Source organism: Dermochelys coriacea, chromosome 7 (assembly GCF_009764565.3).
Source record: "Dermochelys coriacea isolate rDerCor1 chromosome 7, rDerCor1.pri.v4, whole genome shotgun sequence".
Classification (NCBI taxonomy): Eukaryota; Metazoa; Chordata; order Testudines; family Dermochelyidae; genus Dermochelys; species Dermochelys coriacea.
In genome coordinates this window covers 23,359,100-23,381,480 of record NC_050074.1, presented here as the reverse complement: position 1 = coordinate 23,381,480, position 22,381 = coordinate 23,359,100, and the positions used below count along the sequence as shown (strand labels likewise).

Sequence of the window (22,381 nt, the reverse complement as noted above, 5' to 3'; positions counted from 1 at the left end):
GCTTACCGACACTGACTGAAAGGGAGATCAAGTGGGAAAAGCAGAGGGTAGAGTCAAGATTTCACATTTATTGAAGATTTACCCTGACTAGCATATTGCGCAAGTCAGAATCTTGTCTTACACCTCAGTGACAGACACAGAGGTGCTCAGTAGCTTAGTTGCAAAGTGCATTGCCACTGTAAATAAATTCTCTATAGTGCTAACTACAGTCATACCAGGGACTGGCCTCCTCTCCACACAATCCATTTAGAATATTGCCTACAACAGGGGTTCTGAAGATTTTCCTTGGTGCAGACAACTTTTTAACAGGAAAAAAAAAAACCAAAAGACAAGTAGTACTTGTGGCACCTTAGAGACGAAAGTTTATTTGGGCATAAGCTTTTGTGAGCTAAAACCCACTCCATCGGATGCATGCAGTGGAAAATACAGTAAGAAGATAGAGACACACCACGAAAAATGGGTGTTGCCATATCAACTGTAACAAGACTAATCAATTAAGGTGGGCTATTATCGGCAGGAGGAAAAAAACGTTTGTAGTGATAACCAGGATGGCCCATTTCAAACAGTTGACAAGAAGGTGAGAGTAACAGTAGGGAGAAAATTGGCATGGGGAAAGTAGGGTGTTTTTTTTGCCAATTTTCCCCGTTATTATAATTTTTATATATATATATATATATATATATATATATATATATATATATATATATATATATATATATATATATATATATATAATTTACATTATTTCAGATGTCCTTTTTTCCAGCTCTTAAAGTGCATTAACAGCACCATAGCCCCATTCTGCTGCCCACCCCACTTTTAAGAATCTCTACTCTACAGTGGCATTACAAATGACAGCACAGGTTGAACTTCACAAGAGCAGAGAGAAGAGCATTTTCAGGGGAAGGAAAGAATGCCTCCTAAAAGGCAAATTAACATCTTCCTTCCCCACCACATCAGAAACATGCAACCACAGAGGACAGGGCAGAAAATAGTCTGCAACCACTCACCCCCTTGATTCTTTTAATTAAATAGGGTCATGCTACAAAGAACATTGGTAGAGACACATTTAGATATTAGGCAATACAACAGAGGTTGATAACAGCTGAAGTTTTTTTCACCTCATCATCCCAGTCTTGATGCTCATCTGCATGTCTTGGACACCTCCTGAATCCTGCTTTATACCTAGATCTTAAATTCTCTGGGGCAGGAACTGTCTTTGTATACTCTTTAGTACGCATCAGTCTTACCATTCATTTAAAGAGTCTTTTAGGCATACACTTGCAGCAGTATTTAAAGCACTATAAGTCAACCGTTAGTTCCAAAGATGTACTTTATTTAATTATAAAGCAGATTGGTTAGGCATTAGCTCTTTGTTTTTATTCTAAACCTCCACTATATGATCATCAGATTCTGCCTTCAGGACATATCTGCTTGAAGATGTACAAAGTTTCACCACTAGGCAACAAAATACAGATGGACAGAACAAGTGCTATTCACCAGAAACTCCAGAACTGTTGGTCTAAACTGCAGCCAGTTCAAAGAGAAGTTCTAACTGAAAACGCAAATACAGTTCCAGCCCAGCCAGAAGTGAGGTCCTTGACTAGTCTTTCTGAAAGACACCCCCTTTCCCCTACATCAAAAGTCACCTCTGAACTATCTCAGATTTTGCATCAAAAACTCTGTTGTCACATGCTGCTATTTCAAAACAGACTCTGGATAAAAAACCAGAACGAATGTAGTGTGAAGTTAAGTGGACTTTTATGACATTTTCTTTATTCATGGCTACTTTATTCCATTACTTTTGTCCTTTTTCCAATTCAGGTCCTTGTCCCATTTTAAGCGTTTAAGTTTCTATTGATAGGTACATAGCATACAGAGCCTGCAGAATTCTCACACATTTGTTAGAACTTGGTGGCAAATACAGCAAGAGTTTCTGGCTCTGGCTCTACTTTTCTCAGGAACATATAATAGAAAAGATTTTCTGTCACTCAAAGCACAAACCATCTTTTACATTTTCAGAGTAACAGTAGAAAATACAGTCATATTGGTGCAGTACAGAGAAACACTTCAACACTACCCCTTCCCATTCTGGTTCCCAGGTTGATCAATACTGTTTGAAGAAGAAATTTTACTTGCAGGATTCCTTTGTACACAAAACGTTTGCATTTGTCAACATTTAAGGTGCCTAGGACCAATCTAACTTAAAATTAGAAGTTGAGGATTTTTTCCCCAGTTTTCTTTAAGCCTTTTAAGGTGACTTCTCCATTTTGATAGGAGCAGCCCTCAAAACAAAACAGGAAGCCACAGGTGTCCAGGCAAGTGTTTTCACTCCACACTATTCAAGTCAGCACGGGTATATTTTAAACATATTTCAGAGATGGCAAAAGGATGCCTTTTACATGGGCAGTGACAAAGTTATCAGACTAATCTCCTGTCCAGGACCATAAATTAGGTACTTTGGGACAGGTATGTCAATTACACTTGTGGCATTCTGTAGCAATGAATCTCATACAATTCACTAGAAATAAGCAGTCAGATGATATCCTCATTGCTGCTAGACTATTACTTATTTTTAATGAGAGAAGTCTGGGTTTATCAAAAGACAAAAGAAGATTTGCCTCTAAAAAGTTGTGACATGCAATCCCCAACCAGTTTCAGTTTCAGTGCTAGAGCTAGAAATGACTGTGGTCAATGGTAGTTAGAACATTTACAAGGCTTCCCCATATTACCAAGTTTTAAGGTTACAGCTCCTAGGCACAATAATTGCTTCCCTCTTGAGAAACCTAGACTGACCTGAGTTTTCAGCTTATGGAAGGGAAAGCATTTCTAACATCTACAGAAACTAGGCAACAGTCTCAGGCCAATATTCAGCATTTGACAAGACCTAGCTTAATTTACAAGACATTTGGAAGTAGAGACACCTTTGTAAAAATACACTGAAAATGCTTCACTAAATATGCCATATTCCAAAAAATATACAAAACTGAACATATTAAACATTGTTTGTGCTTACAACCATAATTAATCAACTCCAGCATCAGAGGGAGAGATTTCTCTCACCTAATCCACTGCAGAGGAGTTGCAAACACAATATATATAGAAAAAACATCCCTTCCAATACATAGCCCTCCCCCCATGTCTATTTATCTAAGCCTACAAAGGCTTCAGATCTATCATTCCTGCAAGGGGATGAAAAATTAAAGAGCTGTCAAACTAAATCCAATTCAGGAAGTTGGTTTTCCTAATAAGTAATTAAAAATAAACAATTTTCTTTAAAAGTGTTTTTGCACATTTTCCAACAATTTATAAAACACAAACAATATGCTAAAAAGTGAACAAAAGGAAATGCACTTTGGAAACATTATTAAAATACATGTTCCTATAGCATGATGTGCCCGAGTTTGTTTTATTTCTTTTCACCTGACTGGATAATTCAAGAATACGCCTCCCCCTTTCCTAGGTCCATCAGAAGCTGGGTTTAGAAAAGAAGAGCTCCCATGCTCCCAACTTCACTCTGTTCCTTTACAAAAATTTCGAAGTACTGGTAAATGATAGTAACAGCTAGCAAGATTCCAGTTCCAGACCCAATTGCCCCAAGGAAGTCTGCCAGGACAGAGAGAGCACCAATGCAGAGACCACCAAACGCAGCAGCTGTGGGAATGTACCTGTAAAATACAATGGTAATAGGAAAAGCACAGTCAGACATCATGCTACCTTTCGCACCAGGGATTGGTATTCCTGTAGGACAGTAGTCCCCAAACTTGAGGGTCATCACCCCCCACCCCCGCACCTTACCCCGTCCATGCTCCCCCGCAGCCTGAGAGGTGGCCAGTGGTAAGGGGATCGAGGCTGGGGCCACGGCCATGGGCCAAGGCTGGGGGCAGGAGTGCAGTTGCAGCTAGGCTGCAATGGAGGCTGGCAGCTGGGCCCACGGCCAGGTGCGGCTCTGCTCCCGGCCTCAGCCTCAGGCCAGGAAAAGAGCCATGGCCAGCGGCCGGTACTGGTGCGGCGCAGGGAGTGGAGCCAAGCCAAGACTAGGGACAGGGTAGAGGACGGGGAGGGCCTGGGTGGCACTCCCTCCCCACCCCCATGGGGGCTGGCCCAGGCCACATCATGCTGCCCCAAAGGTTCCTCCATGCCCCCCGAGGGTGCCGCACCCCACACTTTGGGGACCTCTGCTATAGGATATACCTATCTGGGAGAACAGTCTGAATCGACAAGGTGAGTGTTTTCTATGAGGGAAAAAGTCAGTCCCTTTAAAAGACCAGGGAGCTAAACCTCATACAACTAGGCATCTTAAATACCTTTTCAGCAGCTCCCCTGCAGCTTAAGGTAACTATTACAAATAAAAACAAAAAGGTCCACAGTAACAAAACACCCTCTTCCTCCTTGGTGCAGCAATCCGAGAGGAGGAATATGCACTAGGCTCAGCATACTAGGTTAGGGGCCCCAAGCATGGCACAGCTGAGGACAAACACCACCAAGCTGCCTGGGAATGGAATGGAATAGACTACATCAAGCCACATCTTTAAACAGAGGGGCAGCCAATGGCAATTAGATCCTAGAAAATGCTCCATTTCATTTCAAGTGACTTACAGCTAGCATTGAGATGGAGCAAAGCAGGCTGGGATCTGTAGTCTCTCCACATATTACACCTCCATATGAGAGGTGAGAACTGCAGTGGGAAGCTCTGCAGAACTCGAAGGGTCACTTTGTGCCCCACCTTTGCACCAAGTAGTTTATTAAATACTTGTTTGGGATTTAAAACAACATCATTTAGAACGCCGTAGCTCTTACCCATAGAGGTATGTAACTGAGACATCCAATTATGATTAATAATATTTCCTGTAACAGGTTACATTTTCAAAGCGTTGCAGAAACATTAAAGTGCTATTTAAGTGTTGAATATATTACTAACGATGCAGTAAAAATGCATGAAAATTGTTGCGTGCATGCAATCACAGCTCTTAAATTTTATCTTTCAGGCTTTTGCAGTCCTCACAGCCACCAGCAGACTCAAAACCAATTAGAAAAGACAGTTACCTTTTCCGTAACTGGTGTTCTTTGAGGTGTGTTGCTCATGTCTATTTCACAGTAGGTGTGCGTGCTTGCCACGTGCACCAGTGTTGGATGTTTTTCCCCTAGCAGTACCCGTAGGCGAGTGCTCCTAGCAACCGCTGGAGCGGCGCCTCCATGGCACGGTATAAGGGGTGCTGCGTGCTCCCCCCACCCTCAGTTCCTTCTTGCCAGACAACTCCAACAGAGGAAGGAGGGCGGGATGTGGAATAGACATGAGCAACACATCTCGAACACCACCAGTTATGGAAAAGGTAACTTTTTTCTTCTTTGAGTGATTACTCATGTGTATTCCACAATAGGTGATTCCAAGCTATATCTGTTGGAGGTGGGTAGGAGTTCACAAATTTCCGGCATGAAGCACAGCCTTGTTGAACCCAGCATCCCCCCTTATCCGGGAGACGATCGCATAATGCAAGGTGTGAACTGAAGACCACCTGGCAGCCCCGCAAATGTCCTGAATGAGGACATGGGCTAAAAAGGCAGAAGACGAGGCCTGCACCCTAGTTGAATGTGCCCGCACAATCGAGGGTGGCAGAATTCCCTCCAGGTCATAACAGGCACGAATACACAAGGTGATCCAATTGAAGAGCCATTGAGTGGAAATCGGCTGACCTCTCATGCATTCGGCCAAGGCGATGAACAGCTGCAAAGACTTCCTGAACGTTCCAGGTAAAAGGCGAGAGCCCATCTCACATCCAGCGTGTGGAGGTGGCGCTCCTTACTGGACACATGGGGCTTGGGGAAGAGGACCAGCAGGAAAATGTCCTGACCCATGTGGTAGGCGGAGACCACCTTTGGGAGTAACGAAGGATGTGGGCGGAGCTGTACCATATCCTTATGGAACACCGTGTACGGGGGTTTGGGGGCCAGGGCCCCGAGTTCCAAGACCCGCAGTGCCAACGTGATCACAACCAGGAAGGCTACATTCCACGAAAAGCATAACCAAGAGCATGTAGCTAGTGGCTCAAACGGGGGGCCCCCGTCAGCTAGGCCAGCACCAAGTTCAGGTCCCACTGCGGGACGGGGTCCTAACGTACGGAAAGAGATGATCCTTTCCCTTAAGGAATCGGCCAGTTATAACATGGGAGAACACCGTGTGCCCCTGCACCAGTGGGTGGAAGGCTGATATGGCAGCCAAGTGCCCCTTGATGGATGAGGGCGCCAGGCCCTGGGCTCTAAGGTGAAGGAGATAGTCCAAAATGAGCTGGATCGGGACAGTCATGGGGGAAGCGCCCTGCTCAGCTGCCCATCGGGAGAACCTAGACCATTTTGTCAAGTAGGCTCGACACGTGGAGGGTTGCCTGCTTTCCAAGAGGACACGCTGAATCCTTTCCGAGCACATCCTTTCCTCCCGGCCTAACCATTGAGCAGCCACATGGTGAGGTGAAGTGCCACTAAGTTGGGGTGGGGGAGGCAGCCCTGGTGCTGGGAGAACAGGTCCGGGTGGAACGGTAGCGACCATGGCGGGGCGACAGCAAGGCTCATGAAGGTCCCATACCAATGCTGCCTGAGTCATGCTGGGGCATTCAGGAGGACCTGGGCCCTGTCCGTCTTTATCTTTTCCAGGACCTTGCTGATCAATGGGAATGGGGAAAAGGCATAGAGAAACTGGCCTGACCAGGAGGAAGGCATCAGAGATAGATGCACCCTGCCCCAGCCCCCCCTTCCCCCTCCCGGGAGCAGAACCGGAGAGTTCCCCACTCTTGGAAAAGTCTGTGCTCCACCTCTGGGTGAAGAGACCACTCGTGCTGAGAGAAGTCCCTGCTCAAGCGATCAGCCCACGAGTTCCGGGTGCCCGGTAGGTGGTAGGCCAATGTCGTGGGCTATACAGAAGTCCCACAGCTTGAGGGCTTCCAGGCAGAGGATCAGGCCCTGCCTTGCCTGTTGATGTAAAACATCGAGGCTGTGTTGCCCGTGAGAACCCTGACCACGCTGCCCTCCAGGTGCGAACGGAAGGCCATGCACGCCAGGTGCACCACCCGGAGCTCCTTGACATTTATGTGGAGGGCCAGGTTCTGTGCAGGACACAGACCTTGGGTCTGAACATCTCCCACATGGGCTCCCCACCCCAGGTCCAATGTGTCGGACACCAGTTCCAGTGACAGGGGCCTGCCTTTGAACGAGTCCCCACAGACCACGTTCCCTGGGAGGCGATCACCGATTTGAAGGGAGGCGATCACCGATTTGGGCACAGTGAGGACCTGGTCCATCTGGTCTCTGGCCCAGGAGAATGCAGAGGCCAGCCAGAGCTGGAGGGGCCTCATCCTGAGCCTGGCAGCACAAACCACGTATGTGCACGCCAACATGTGACCCAAGAGCTGGAGACGCACTCTGGCTGTTGTCATTGGAAACCTTGTGACTGTGTTGATGAGCCCTTTCAGGGTCTCAAAACTGTCCAGTGGGAGGGAGGCTCAGGACCGCCCCGATTGTACTGGGACTAATGTGGACTTGGCTGTTGGCCTAGCCCATCAGTGGACGACTATGAAGAAAGGCTGGGCTGACATACGACTTGCCGCTGTCCCTGGACCGGGAGGAGTGCCGACCACGAGACCGCGACCCCAACGTGAAGGAACAGTACTGCTGGTAGCAGCTGCTCCGCGATTGGCTCCGGCGGGTGGATCCGCACCGGCAAATCCGAGGCTCTGGGAGCAGTGCCACCGTGGGTCCTGGAGCACGACAATGAAAGGGAATGGCATAGACGTTCATGTCACGACTGGCTACTATAACCCCTTTGAGATGAGGCCCTTCAGTGTCATCTGCCTTGGTCTCATCGGCATCCACTCCTCGAGGTGGAGCGGTGCCTGGAGTCTGTCAGATGGAACCCAGCCAGACAACCTGGTGGGGGTTGACAGCGACCTATGTGGACTACGCCCGGGATGGTCACTGAGCGGCAAACGGTGTCGGGAAAATTCCCTGGTACAGAGTTGAAGGCAACTACGGAGTTCCCAACGGTGGCTTGCCTCTGGACTGTGAGGCCAACATTGGCGGTGCTCCTGGTACCGGCATGGACATAACATCCCGGGCTGCTTGCAGGGCCTCTGGGGGGAGAGGGCATCCGGACATCTGGGGAAGCCTGCTCCAAAGGGGCCAGGCTACCCCACTCAACCTGAGTCAGAGGCCTACCCAACATGGATCTAGCCTCTCCCCCTAGTCTTGCTCCAGTGCAGCGGTGGCAAAGGCCTCTTCTTAGCCTTCTTGGCGTGCCCCGCGGATGGGGAGCGGTGCCGACTGGTAGATGGCGCCGGGGGGTCTTCACGCACCGACACCACGGTGCCCGGTGCCAACTCAGAGCAGTGCGCCGGAGTCAGGATCAACGCCGACTCCATCAGGATAGCCTGTAGCCTATCGTCTCTCTCTCTCTCTCGGTCCAAGACATAAATGACTTGCAAATCTTGCAATGATCGCTAAGATGGGTTTCACCCAAACTGCAGAAACAGTCCGCATGCGGATCACTCACAGGCATCAGCCGCCTATAAAGTGTCACACGACTTAAAACCCAGGGCACGGGGCATGTCTCGACCTGGGCACACTAGCTAAACTAAACCTAACTACGCATACCATACGCTGAATGAGCAAGAGTTCTGGAGACGAGCTACAGCAAAGCTGGAGCCAAACAGTTCCAAAGCACCTTCACTGATGGCAAGAAGGAACTGAGGGTGGGGAGAGCGTGCATACCATGGAGGTGCCACTCCAGGGGTCGCTAGGGGTGCTCCCCTATGGATACTGCTAGGCGAAAAGCTTTCGACACCGGTGCACGTGGCGAGCACGCACAACTATAGTGGAATACACATGAGCAATCACTCGAAGAAGAATAACTGCTTACAAAGTTAGGTGATTCAATACCCATCACCCTGCAATGGAGGGCTTTTGGAGATAACTTGGCCAGTTGATTACTAGCCTGTTTGTATGAGAGCTTTTATATTAGTGCGAGGACCCATATGTTTGCATTCTCACACCATGGCTGTCAGACTTCAGCACCAGACACAGGTCTACTACTGGAGCTAAATCCTTCAGCTGTGAGGTAGCAGTAGATTGCAGTGTTTATAGGCCCAGCCTCCAGCAGGAGACATGACCTTATGCAGTAGGCTAGCATATAACCCTAGAACTGAGCTTGAAAGGACATCCAAGTTCTAATCTTCTGAACACAGTGCCTATTGTAGCACGGATATTACATGAACATTTGGTACATATACCCACGGACATATTTGTAGCTCACCTGTTTAGTTCGTGGACCATGGAGGTTTCTCTATGGCCCCTCATTACCATCTGTTGCTCTTTTAGTTGTTTGGCAACCTGTATTGAGCCAAGAAATTTAGTAAAGAAATTTAGTTTCATTTTTTTAGGTTAATTTCACAGAGCCACATAGCTTTCTGGAATTAAAAGCATGACATTTCTGTGGTTACATATCAGCCATCTTCCAAGAAACAGAACAAACACAAAGTGGAGCTTTTCCCAATTATTATGTTTAAAGTGTAAAATGCCTTGTTCCAGTATTCTAAGCCATGATTAATAGTGACACACAAGCAAAACCCAGCCAAGATCTGTACAGAGTTCCAGGTAGGTCCTCAGCCACATTTGGCAGCAAGCAGCCAGATCCATCCCAAATGAAAATGTTCATTGTGCAAAAGCTATTTCTTCCTAACTAAAACCTGCCATACTGTCAGCCATTTTACCATCTCCAATAGCTACAAGCAATTCAATTTAAGAATGAAATATTTTGTTCTTGAGTGTTACATATCTGAGTGATTGAAGCTTAGATAGGCCAGCTACTGGCATGTAGATGCGCTGAACTATTTTTAACATACCACCAATTAAGCAAGTCTGAAACACAGCTACTTCCAGTTATCAGTCCCCACAAAGATCCCATGAGAGCCTGTTTTTTTTCCAGGTACAGAAGTATTAAAATATACTGTGTGCACGTATTTAATGAGATAATTACCCATACACAGTGCAGCTGTCATCTGACCACTATGCTTCATATGTAGTGCTCCAAGCTACGCACTATGCTCCTTATGAAGTTTCTCTTTCATATTGTTCTGTTTCTTTCTATACTACTCAAGTGATAGTCAAGAATCTCAGACATCTCTATTCTTACACTACCCACCTAGGGTTTTTTGGTGTGATCCAGTGAATAGGGCCCCAAATGGGAATCAGGAGATCAGGGTTCTACCTGTGTGCCCGTTTTCCCCTCTGTAAAATGGGGACAGAAATGCTTGCCCAGCTTTAAGTGCTTTGCAATCCATAGACAAAAAGGCACTCCACATAAGTAGTGGTATTACTAAGAGGCAAGGCTGGCACCAGGCTATATTGTCCATTTCACAATATTACTGCTGAGGTAGTAATTACTGCAGGACAATTCTCCTGTTTTTATCCTGTAAAACAATTTCTTTAACTTACATCTTTGGCAGAAGAGCCAGAAACTTCAATCCAGGTCTTGGAGAAGAAAGCACAGGAGCCCAACATAAACACTATATAAACAACTGCATGGACAGGGTCTTCTAACACTGAACCAAAGGACTCAGGGGGTGAGAGATAATAGCAAAGTCCACCCACTGGATAAGAGCGAGCAGGGCCTCCAGATGAAGTATCCTGAAAAGAAACAAATAGGTTTGTACTGTTTAGTTTTGTGTCCCTATTTATTAGCAGTTAGACTAACCCTGGTTAAATGCATCATCCATTTTTTAATAGGTAGAGTTTGTGTGCGCGCATGGGCTGCACAAGGGAATTCAAGTTTGATTATGAGCAGTTTCTAAAGATGGGAACAAGGGACAAATGAAAAAATAAGATACTGGGTTTGCAAGGGAAGAAAAAGTAATAGCAAGCCACAGATTAAACACACATGGTAAATGTAGCAGACCATGTATTCCACAGTCAATAATGAAGGGAAATCATCACATGTTGGGCTGTTAGTCTCAATGTGCATAATTTTGCCTGGGAAAGTGTCACTATGTTTACAGAGATCATGTCCGAAGCTGGGCATTCTAGTGGGGCCCCTGCATGGTGTAAAACAGGCTACAGAAAACAGGTGGATACTTACAGACCAGGTGCCTAGCAGGCTAACCAACAAGTTGCCACTGAAGCGAGCAGACAACATCTGGGAGATCACATACAGATTAGATACCAAGGCAGACTGAAGAATGATGGGAATATTGGAAGTATAGAACAGCTTGATAGGATAAGTGTTGTACTGGCCACGGTAGCGGGCAGATTTGATGGGGAGGTCCACTCTGAAGCCCTGAAAAATGCCAAGTGAAAACCCCACTGTAACTCTGAAGTAAAACACAGATGGCACAGACACCACACAACTGCAACACATGAAAGGTCTCAACAAAAATCTTGCCGTGAACCGTGTGAGTGTCAAACATTCTGCTAGTTCAGCCCTTTATGTAAACCCTTCTGCCAAGACCTCAGACCAATTTAGACTGTTGCACAGGCCAGCTTAAATATGTGAATTTATGAAATGCCAAGATATTCAAAGGCGAGTCTGAAATTACAGGAAGAACTCAGCATAGTGCCCAGAAGTGGAAATTTCAAAGCTACACACACACACACACACACACACACACACACACACACAAAAAACCCTTACTTGCTACTTATTGGCCATTTTGCTGCAATAAATTCCAAAATGAACTCAGGTTTTTATGGGCTCATGGTATTTTCAGCAAAACATTGAGGCATTTTTGGCAAGGCCTGTTAGTACACATCCATCATCTCTCTCAGTCTACAATAGTTCTCAAGCCTTTCGGGGGACACAGAAAGCCAAGGGTGGAGTTCCAGCCTTTTCAGATCAAGTAACTGAAGCCCTGGCTGTTGCATGCACACCCACAAGTCATTAGGAGTCTTCTGCATGCACTAAAAAGGTGAAGTTTAACTTTCCAAGCTGCAGAAAAAAAATCAATTTTTAAATACTCTGCCATGTCAATTCTGATTTAAAGCCACAAAAGAGCCAAAGATTTTGAACGTCTTAAATTCATATTTATCTTCACAATATTCAGCTTTTCTATGGAAGTGCTGTAAGGATCTGTACTCAGAATTTATCAGACTGCATCTGTACCAGGAAATAGGTGACTTTACTATATCTACCAGCAGTAGTTTTAAACATTATTTTAGATTCCGACTGACCTGGAAGTAAATGACAACAGCAAAGACAAAAATGGTAGCAATCAGGTTCATGAGGTTAGGGAGGTTCTGGCGGTAGAAGGCCTCTCGGAGAGCTCTGACTTTGTCCGTACGAGTAGCCAGCAGATGGAACAGAGCAATAATGGCTCCTTCAAACTCCATTCCTTAAATGAGAAAGGGAGTGGGGAAGGACAATGAGTTCAGGTATCTTAATACCTGAACTAAGACATTAACTAGGCTTCTGAAATACACTATTTAGGGTGGGATTATCAGAAGCACTTGCTGTTGGTCTAACTCTGCTCCCACTAAAGTCAGTAAGGGTTTTACCATTGATTTCTATAGGATCAGTTAGGCCAATGCTGAGCAGTTTTGAAAAAAATCACACCCTAAAGGCAATTCCTTCTATAAGAAACATGTTAATACAAGGAAGAATGCAATTGTTTTCAAAGAGTAAGCTACGTCTGCTAATTCCATACAGATATGGATTCCACACCATTTGACTATTTTAGACAGTGCCAAAGAACATACTAGAAGACAAAACAATGATTCTATAAAACACAGGGAACAAGAGAGATGTAAACAGTACGCTTTATACCCGCAGAATTCAGAGCATCCTGAAGCACTGAATTATCCAAAAAGTTCGAGCAATTGGTGCCTGAGAACAAATTTCTTGTTAGAAATTTAGGTTTTCCAGAGTAGTTATCCGCAACAGACAGAGCAAAACACAGCAGCATGGGATTAAAAGGGAAACAGTTGTAATCACTTTTTATGACACAGTTACATTTCAAAAGAAATGCATTGTTTTGTTTTCCTACTTTGAACATCTGTGCTTTGAGAACTCACTATCACAAAGCAAGCGATTTTGACTCTCCTGTCCTGCTGAAAAATCACACAGAAAGAAGAGCGTTCAAAATTTATGGACCCAAGATTCTTAAGCAGCAGCAGCTTGGATTCTGCTATAACTATGAATTCTGTCGTACAAAACCACTGCCTTTTAAATAATAGTGACATTTTGAAATGACAGACTCATAAGCCTCCCAGCAACCAATTCTGAAGATTGGGAACCATTAAGAAAGGGATAGATGCCACTACATAAATTCATGGGATGTCCACACCTTGAATATTGCACACAGTTTTGGTTGCCCAATCCCCCAAAAAGATACATTAGAATTGGATAAAGTACACAGAATGGCCATAAAGTGACTGGGGTATGGAACAGCTTCCATATGAGGATATATTAAAAAGGCTGGGACTGTTTAGCTTGGAAAAGAGAAAACTGAGGAGGGATATGATAGAGGTCTAAAACAATCATGAATGGTGCAGAGAAAGTAAATAAAGAAGTGTTATTTACCCCTTCACATAACAAGAACCAGAGGTCACCCAGTGAAATTAAAAGGCAGCAGACCAAAAACCAAACGTAAGGAAGTACTTCCTCACACAATGCAGTCAACCTGTGGAACTTGTTGCCAGAGATGTTGTGAAGGCCAAAAGCGTAACTGGGTTCAAAAAAGAATTAAGTAAGTTCATGGAGGATAGGTCCATCAATCACTATTAGCCAAGATGGTCGGGGACACAACCCCATGCTCTGGGTGTCCTTAAGCCTCTGACTGCCAGAAGCAGAGACAGGACAACAGGATCATCAATAACTGCCCTGTTCTGTTCTGTTCATTCCCTCTGAAGCATCTGGCATTGAGCAATGTCAGAAGACAGGCCACTGAGCTAGTATGACCATTCTTATGTTGTTTAGATTGCCATTCTTCATTCCAGATTCTGATTAAAGCATACATTTAAGGAGACAGTAAAGATCTGGTGGAGGTATTCTGCAGACTTACAATAAACAATGCAAAGTAAAAGGAGAAAGCTGTGGACTGAACACTTGATCACCCTATATTATAGAGTTACAGCTTATTTGCACAAATGAAATTATTTGCCTTCCTGTGAGCACCCAACACTTCCATCTCCTCTCCCTACAGTTCTTCATGTCCCCTATGGAACCTCATTCCCTATCCTTGCAACTGAGGATGATTTGATTAGTCTTTGGAAAAAGTACCACTCAAATCAACAATAGGGGTAGCTGCTGAGTGGAAGGAAGCACTCCCTCCCTCAAGCAAGGTAATATGCTGTCTATACACCATTCATCTTAAACCTCTGGAGTCTTCTCTTTCAGTATTTGCATTACACATGCATTTCTACCTTGCATACAAATATCTCTATTATTATTATTAGGATTCCACTTGAAAAAATTACAGGAGTTGAGAAGTCAAGAGCAGTATTTACTATTTAACTTAATTTCCTTAATTTTTTTTTCTTTTGTGCATAGAAACAACTTTTCTGTTGCTGAAATTCTCTGTGCTCTGGAAGATTACTGTAGAAATTGCTATGTATGAGTGGAACTTTAGAAGGTGGGAAGAGTGCACATGAAGCTACTCAGATAATCTAGTCATCTTTCATATTACAGAATACTTTAATCCTAACACAAGCAAAGAGTTACCTCGGCCTGTGTTCACAGTGGTGGGGCTGAATGCCTTCCATACAATAGTCTCACAGATGTTGGTAGCAATGAAGAGAGAGATGCCAGAACCAAGACCATATCCTTTCTGTAGAAGCTCATCCAATAGTAGAACTATTAACCCAGCTACAAAAAGCTGCAAAAAAAAGAAATTGCATTATTTACTGGAGACTTCATCCCCTTCTATTTTTTGTAATAATGCTGATTGGATACAAATGTTTTGTTCCATTAACTATAACAAGGAGAAGATCAGATATCCTTTTTGGTTGGCAGACATGTGCTTTCAATTCTCCTCACTCCTTTCCCATCACTCCAGGAGACTGTATAACTGCACCTTCTAGACTCCTTTAGGATAAAAGGGACGTATGGTTTTGAGGAGTGATGTAAAGGGTGTGGTATAAAAGTTACCTGAATTGTGATAAGCAAACAGATACCAGCACCCATCTCAGATGGGTCTCCATACATCCCCGTCATTACGTAGACGATAGACTGACCAATTGTAATAATCATGCCGAACACTGTAAAAGACGACAAAAAATACTGTCAGGTTATACAACATTTGCAGACTAGTGAAAAAAGGGTAGCAGGGGGAAGGAGTACACAAGAACTAATGAAATAGACATCTAAATGCAATGCCAAAATGAAGTTTGGGCACTGAAATCGGTCACCGGAAACTCTAGGATCAACAAAAACACTGCACAGCAGCAATGAGAGAGAAACTAATCTAAATCTAAAACAGATGAAGCAACATTCTCAGCGTTAAACACTCTTGTTTGCAGGAAATATTTTTTTAAATACAAAGTAAAACATTAAGCTGATACGTAAGCAATTTAGGTGAGTTTTTCTTCAGTAAACAGATTTTGGAACTTAATAGTTCCTTGTATAGAAACAAGTTGTAGAGAAGATCTGACTAAAATTAACTGAAATCTGTACGTTACAGAGATAGCATAGCAACATTTACTACTGAAAAGAGCCAATTTTAAAAGGACTTGAGTCTCAAGTCCTTTTAAAGTTCACACAAGAGGGACATCCGCAGCACAGAATTGCCGCACCATTCTACCATATCAAATATGCCTCAATTACATTTAGAGGTCTGGGCAGTATTTGTATCTCCATGCTCCATTCAACATTTGGCCTCTCTGCTGAAACCGCAGCAGGGACACCATCACATGACAACCACCAAGAACTAAACTGAAACCCACCAGATAATTTCAGATGGGCCAAGAAACAGCAGACAATAAATCAGAGTATTGAAGTACTAAGAAATTCAGAATCCAGAAAACTAACATCTGGGGAGGCCTATACGTGCGATTTCAAGATTTTTCAGGCGATCAAGTTCACAACTTCCATTGTTAATGTCAGGCCTCATTCTAGATGAGCCTCCTTGATATCAGCTGCTACTTACATTTTTGTGCCCCATTGAAGAGAGCTCTGTCTTTTGGAGTGTCCCCAACCTCAATTATCTTGGCACCAGCCAAGAGCTGCATGATGAGCCCGGAAGTGACAATGGGTGAAATACCCAGCTCCATCAATGTTCCTGTCAGATGCAGAAAGCCAATTGTTGCAGTTCACTATTTCCAGACCCCCCACAAAGTGCAAAGTTTGACTTTTCATTCCTCCCACCTCCTCATGGTACAGACAGAACAATAAGAGAGACGTGGCACCTCCTTCTCTGAGTCAGTTTAAAAAGAAAAGTTTTAGAAGGTAACTGAAGTTTGATGCAAATTAATTTGCTAGACAATGAATGACGCCTTAGTATCACGTGCCATGCATTAAAGTTATTGCTTTCCAGCGTACTTACACCAGATATAAGATGGTGTAGAAATGGTAAAGCTTCACTCTCTTCCTTTGAAGGATGACTTCAAAGTATTTTTTTGGTATAATCGGTCACTGTATAACGTTTCTCAGTTACATGCAAATCTCTGCACTTCCCATTTTGCTAAAATCAATTGATTTGCCCAGATACATATACACACACCTCAACTAGTAACAAACGGTGCACCAAAGTGATTAATACTGTATCTGATTTATATCAGCAAAAAAAAGCTTCAATGAGCAACTGGACAACTGAGCAGCCAGCATCGGTTTTACTCTGTGTGACTGACCAAAAGTGTCAGTAAGAAAAAAAAAAAAAAAAAAGTACAAAGATCTTATAGCTGGGAACATGCATCAGAATACATGGAATGTACTGCAGGAGTTTTGTAATTTCTATTATATATGGGTATTTATGAGCTGTCTTGTTCCCACTTTCTCTCCAAAGGCTATTTTTCCTCCACTTGGCTATATGCAATTGATAATGTGTCTATTCATATATAATTTTAATGTATTTGTGCCAATTCCAATCCCCAGATTTATCATTTTTTCTATTATGCCGTGTTTATTGCTCCAATCCAGATATTAACTTCATTAGAAAAAAAAAATCTATAAACTAAGACTAAAATCCCAACTGTTCAAACATGCCAAGTTACACAGCCAGTGGAAGTATAAAACCCTACGCTGGCAATTAAGCTCTTGCCAGGATCTTACCTCTATTTGAAGCCAGAATCACTCTCATCCAGTAGAAAGGATCTGCCGAGTCTGATGACATGATACCAAACAGGGGAATCTGAATTTCCAAGCAATGAAAGTGAAGTGGAGTTAAATTAAAGCACTGACTTTGTTCTCCTGTTTATTTGAAAGGAAAATGAAAGAACGTTACAAACATACCTGGCAGCATACTAAGAAGATGAAAAGAGTAATAGCTGTCCATAGCACTTTTTCCTTAAATTGAATCTGAAGAAAGAGAGAAAAAACACAGGAGTTAAACTGAATGGGTTGTCACTGGTCACAAGAGCTCGTCTATTAAGCAGGTCACCTAAACTCTATAATGTAACTGCATATTTATAGTAAAATACTAGAAAAAAGCAAATTATCAAATCCCTTTTCATCCCATCTACACTATATGAAGTCTAGAAGGAAAGATGGTAAATCTTTAATGAAACTTTCATCCAAGCAAACAACCTTATACAAGCAGTATAAGGTAATTCCAGTACTGATCCACTGAAATGGATTCTTAGTTTAATGGCCTACCAAAAAAAAAAAGCTCTTGGCAAAAATTCCAATCTAAGATTATTTGTTCAAATCAGTTGTTTTTAAGGGAGATGGGGGAAAAAGAAGAGTATTTTGAATTTTAAGATACCATTTTTAGCTACTCTGCAATTAATTCTCTCTCATATATATATCATCATATACCTCAGGCCTTGCCAACACACAAAAGTTGTACTGCTTCAACTGTACTGGTATAATTACAGCAGTACAATACCTACCATGGATGCACTCATGCCAGCGGAAAGATGATTTATATTGGGTACAACTGTTCACACTAGAGTTGTAATGGTGTAACTATTTCAGTTAAAGTAACTGCACTGCTGACAGTTACACACCTTAGGCTTAGAAGTCTCTCTCTTACAAATAGAGTCCTGAAGGACATCTCAATAACATACCTTCCTTTCTGGCTTTTGAATTTCAGGCAAGATAACACAGAAGGGCTTGATTACTTCAAGAAATTTAACTGTAAAACAAAATAAAAAGTTAGATGGTAAAGTGAACATACAGATATGGAACTTATGGCAATCCTGATGATTAGTTACTGACATCTTAAAAAAATGGAAATTGCTAAATTTGCAAGGGCTAGGGACTAGGTGGTCACCTCACCCTTATCTGTCCTAGGTACATCTGGCTAACTGCGCTAAGAAAGCAGTTGCACCTTTGAACGAGTGTAATAACAAAACAGCAAACTTATTATACATGGCTGATTTGGGTGTTTTGTAACTCTTTCTTGAGAAGGATGAGGAAGAGAATGTTAATATTATTAACTTATTTTGTTTTCTAGAGATATACTCTTCCACATCCTTCCAACTTCTATTTGATGGTGGTTATTTGAGGCATAAGGTGAATAACTGAATTTATGTGGAAGGGTGAAATTACTTTGGGGATGAATGAATGAACCCCTTAAAGGCACTAGTTAAACAGTTACTCAAACAATCCCACAAGATTTGTGTGTGAAACTGCTCACCAGCATGAGGAGGTTTATCCTTAGAAAGCAAATGAGATCTGAAAGTTACCTGAGCCTTAAGATTTAAGGAAATGGGAGGTATCCATAATACAGGCCTGAACTACGAACTCTTCTTTCAGATTTAACAGTTATAAAATAAAGTGTTTTTCCAAGACAGGAACATAAGGTCCAAGGAAATTCAAAGGGAGGTAGGCTGACTCTCTCAGGACAACAGTCGAATCTCAGATTGCAGAAATTATGTGGTAGGAATTACTTCCTTTATATCCATTTCATGAAAGACAGCACAAGAGCACTGAAACTTGATCGCTTTCAGTAGCTCTGTGGAAATATGAAACTGATACTAAATGTACCCTGTTTAAGTCTAGACCAGAAATAGTTTACTAGATATTAAGCTATTAATTTCCAAAAGAAATTTCTTGGATTGTGGTTTTTCACTTTCTGCAAATACCGCATCTACATTTTACTTTTACTACAATGAAACCAAAATTCTTTTCCAGAATTTAACCAGTTCCTCCTCCTCAAACAGACTATCTTGAAACTTCTATTAACTAGGGACACGAACATCTTTCATTGCTGTGGGTTTCTGTTATTCAGGAAGAATGACAGATTTTTAGTTTAGGGCTACAGACCATGACCCACTTAGCTTGCAGTTTCTTTTACTATGGCACTCCTACTGAACTTTAGATGATCCACAGGCAAGTGAAGTCAAGAGTACCTGTCAAGTAATCTAGCCTGATCTCCTGGCATCATAGAGAGCCTTCCTACCATAAGAAAATTTGTATTTGCTACTTTGCATGCTGCGGAAAATTTCTTTCCTGATGTTATAAAAATTACAATGCCCAGCTAATAAGAAAAGCCTAAGCAAGGGTAGAATGGAGGCCAACATGAGAAAGCTAACCCTGATCCTAATACAAGAAAATTTACAAGGCAGCAGAGACAGGAAAAGAAACGAGGAAAAATTTGTGTTTGACTGCTCAGCGTGCACATTCATATTACAAGAAGATAACCTTGTTTTAACAGTTTGATAAAAAAAATAAGACCTATAATGTGTCAAAAACTGCATTATGAGCCCAACGCCGCCAAGCCAGGGCACAGATAGGGGGGGGATGGGGAGGGCAGCGGGGCGCCGCCAAGCCGGGGCACAGCTGGGGGGGGTGGGGAGGGCAGCGGGGCGCCGCCAAGCCGGGGCACAGCTGGGGGGGGGGGATGGGGAGGGCAGCGGGGCGCCGCCAAGCCGGGGCACAGCTGGGGGGGGGGATGGGGAGGGCAGCGGGGCGCCGCGAAGCCGGGGCACAGCTGGGGGGGGGGATGGGGAGGGCAGCGGGGCGCCGCCAAGCCGGGGCACAGCTGGGGGGGGGGATGGGGAGGGCAGCGGGGCGCCGCCAAGCCGGGGCACAGCGGGGGGGGGGGATGGGGAGGGCAGCGGGGCGCCGCCAAGCCGGGGCACAGCTGGGGGGGGGTGGGAGGGCAGCGGGGCGCCGCCAAGCCGGGGCACAGCTGGGGGGGGGTGGGGAGGGCAGCGGGGCGCCGCCAAGCCGGGGCACAGCTGGGGGGGGGGTGGGGAGGGCAGCGGGGCGCCGCCAAGCCGGGGCACAGCTGGGGGGGGGGGGTGGGGAGGGCAGCGGGGCGCCGCCAAGCCGGGGGCACAGCTGGGGGGGGGTGGGGAGGGCAGCGGGGCGCCGCCAAGCCGGGGCACAGCTGGGGGGGGGATGGGGAGGGCAGCGGGGCGCCGCCAAGCCGGGGCACAGCTGGGGGGGGGGATGGGGAGGGCAGCGGGGCGCCGCCAAGCCGGGGCACAGCTGGGGGGGGATGGGGAGGGCAGGGGGGCGCCGCCAAGCCGGGGCACAGCTGGGGGGGGGGATGGGGAGGGCAGCGGGGCGCCGCCAAGCCGGGGCACAGCTGGGGGGGGGGGATGGGGAGGGCAGGGGGGCGCCGCCAAGCCGGGGCACAGCTGGGGGGGGGATGGGGAGGGCAGCGGGGCGCCGCCAAGCCGGGGCACAGCTGGGGGGGGATGGGGAGGGCAGCGGGGCGCCGCCAAGCCGGGGCACAGCTGGGGGGGGGATGGGGAGGGCAGCGGGGCGCCGCCACGCCGGGGCACAGCTGGGGGGGGGATGGGGAGGGCAGCGGGGCGCCGCCAAGCCGGGGCACAGCTGGGGGGGGGATGGGGAGGACAGGGGGGCGCCGCCAAGCCGGGGCACAGCTGGGGGGGGGATGGGGAGGGCAGCGGGGCGCCGCCAAGCCGGGGCACAGCTGGGGGGGGGATGGGGAGGGCAGCGGGGCGCCGCCAAGCCGGGGCACAGCTGGGGGGGGGGATGGGGAGGACAGGGGGGCGCCGCCAAGCCGGGGCACAGCTGGGGGGGGGATGGGGAGGGCAGCGGGGCGCCGCCAAGCCGGGGCACAGCTGGGGGGGGGGGATGGGGAGGGCAGCGGGGCGCCGCCAAGCCGGGGCACAGCTCGGGCACCCCTCCATCGTTCCCAGGCCCCCGGCTACGCGCCGACACTCACTCCCCATCTCGGCCGCTGTTGCTGTCCGAAAAGAGGGAGCAGAGGCCGGGCGAAGGCTCCTGCTCACTCCGAGGGACACGTCAGTGCTCGAGCCCGACCGGCCCCCTTCCGCTTCCTGCCACGCACGGGGTCGCCGGCCGCGCTCCTCCGCGCAGGCGCTACAGACTTCCGGGCACCCCCAAGAACTACAAGTCCCTGGCAGGCATCGCCGCCCAGTCCCGCCCTGGCCAGAGGCGCTCTCATTCCCATCATGCACTGCGCCCACCAGCCACCACAACATCCAGCATGCACTACGGCAAGACGCACGGCCCAGACTATTCCCTTGCAGCTATTGGACCCAGGGGACTATAAGTCCCAGCATTCCATGCGCCTTCTTGGGTCTAAACTATCTCCCACGGTGACCCATGGCTTGCTGGGACTTGTAGTCTTCGCGTGTTTAGCCTCCATCTTAAAGCTGTGGGTCTAGGCGCATTAGTTTTCTTACAGGAAGGGGCAACCTGCAAGTTTTGGAGGGGGAGGGGAAGAGAAAGGGAGGGGAAGGGTTAGCTGTGAAAAATCATGAGGTTGAGATGAGATTTTAAAAAACAAATACACGTATGGCTTAGGGGTGCCAACTCTCTAACCACACAAAACTGAACAGGCTTGTCCCATCCCCCCCCCCCGGCCTGCCCCTGCCACGCCCCTTCTCTGAGGCCCCATCCCCATTCATTCCATCCCCCTCCCTCTGTGCCTCAGTCTCCCCCACCCTCTCGCGCTCATTTTCACCTGGCTGGGGCAGGGGGTTGAGGTGTGGGCTCCGGCTGGGGGTGCAGGCTCCTGGGTGGGCTAGAAATTACAGGTTCAATGTGTGGGAGGGGGCTCCGGGCTGGGGCAGGAGGTTGGGGTGCAGGGTGTGGGCTCTTGGAGGGTGTTTGGGTGAGAGAGGGGGCTCAGGGCTGAGGTGGGGAGCTGCCAGTGTCCCTTTTCAACTGGATGTTCCAGTCCAAAACTGGACACCTGGCAACCCTAGTATGGTTCTGTTGATCGGTCTTTTTTGGTTTTTTGCCCAAAGCCTGTTTTTAAACCTTAGTAGCTTCCATTTCAAGTTTTTCTCTGGTGTTTCAAACCTC

General features: G+C 46.3%; 1 protein-coding gene across 1 annotated transcript; it reads right to left on the bottom strand.

Moving 5' to 3' along the window:
* Window positions 1-1,744: 1,744 nt before the first annotated feature.
* SEC61A1 (SEC61 translocon subunit alpha 1) lies at window positions 1,745-21,628 on the bottom strand. Its single transcript, XM_038409996.2, has 12 exons — window positions 21,273-21,628; window positions 18,196-18,263; window positions 17,420-17,485; window positions 17,240-17,318; window positions 16,119-16,250; window positions 15,122-15,231; window positions 14,696-14,849; window positions 12,208-12,368; window positions 11,120-11,317; window positions 10,480-10,671; window positions 9,299-9,375; window positions 1,745-3,668 (listed from the first exon to the last, which is right to left on the bottom strand). Exons 1-12 carry the CDS (start codon window positions 21,550-21,552, stop codon window positions 3,482-3,484), a joined length of 1,704 nt encoding a protein of 567 aa, XP_038265924.1. The 5' UTR covers window positions 21,553-21,628; the 3' UTR covers window positions 1,745-3,481.
* Between the last annotated feature and the right edge of the window lie 753 nt (window positions 21,629-22,381).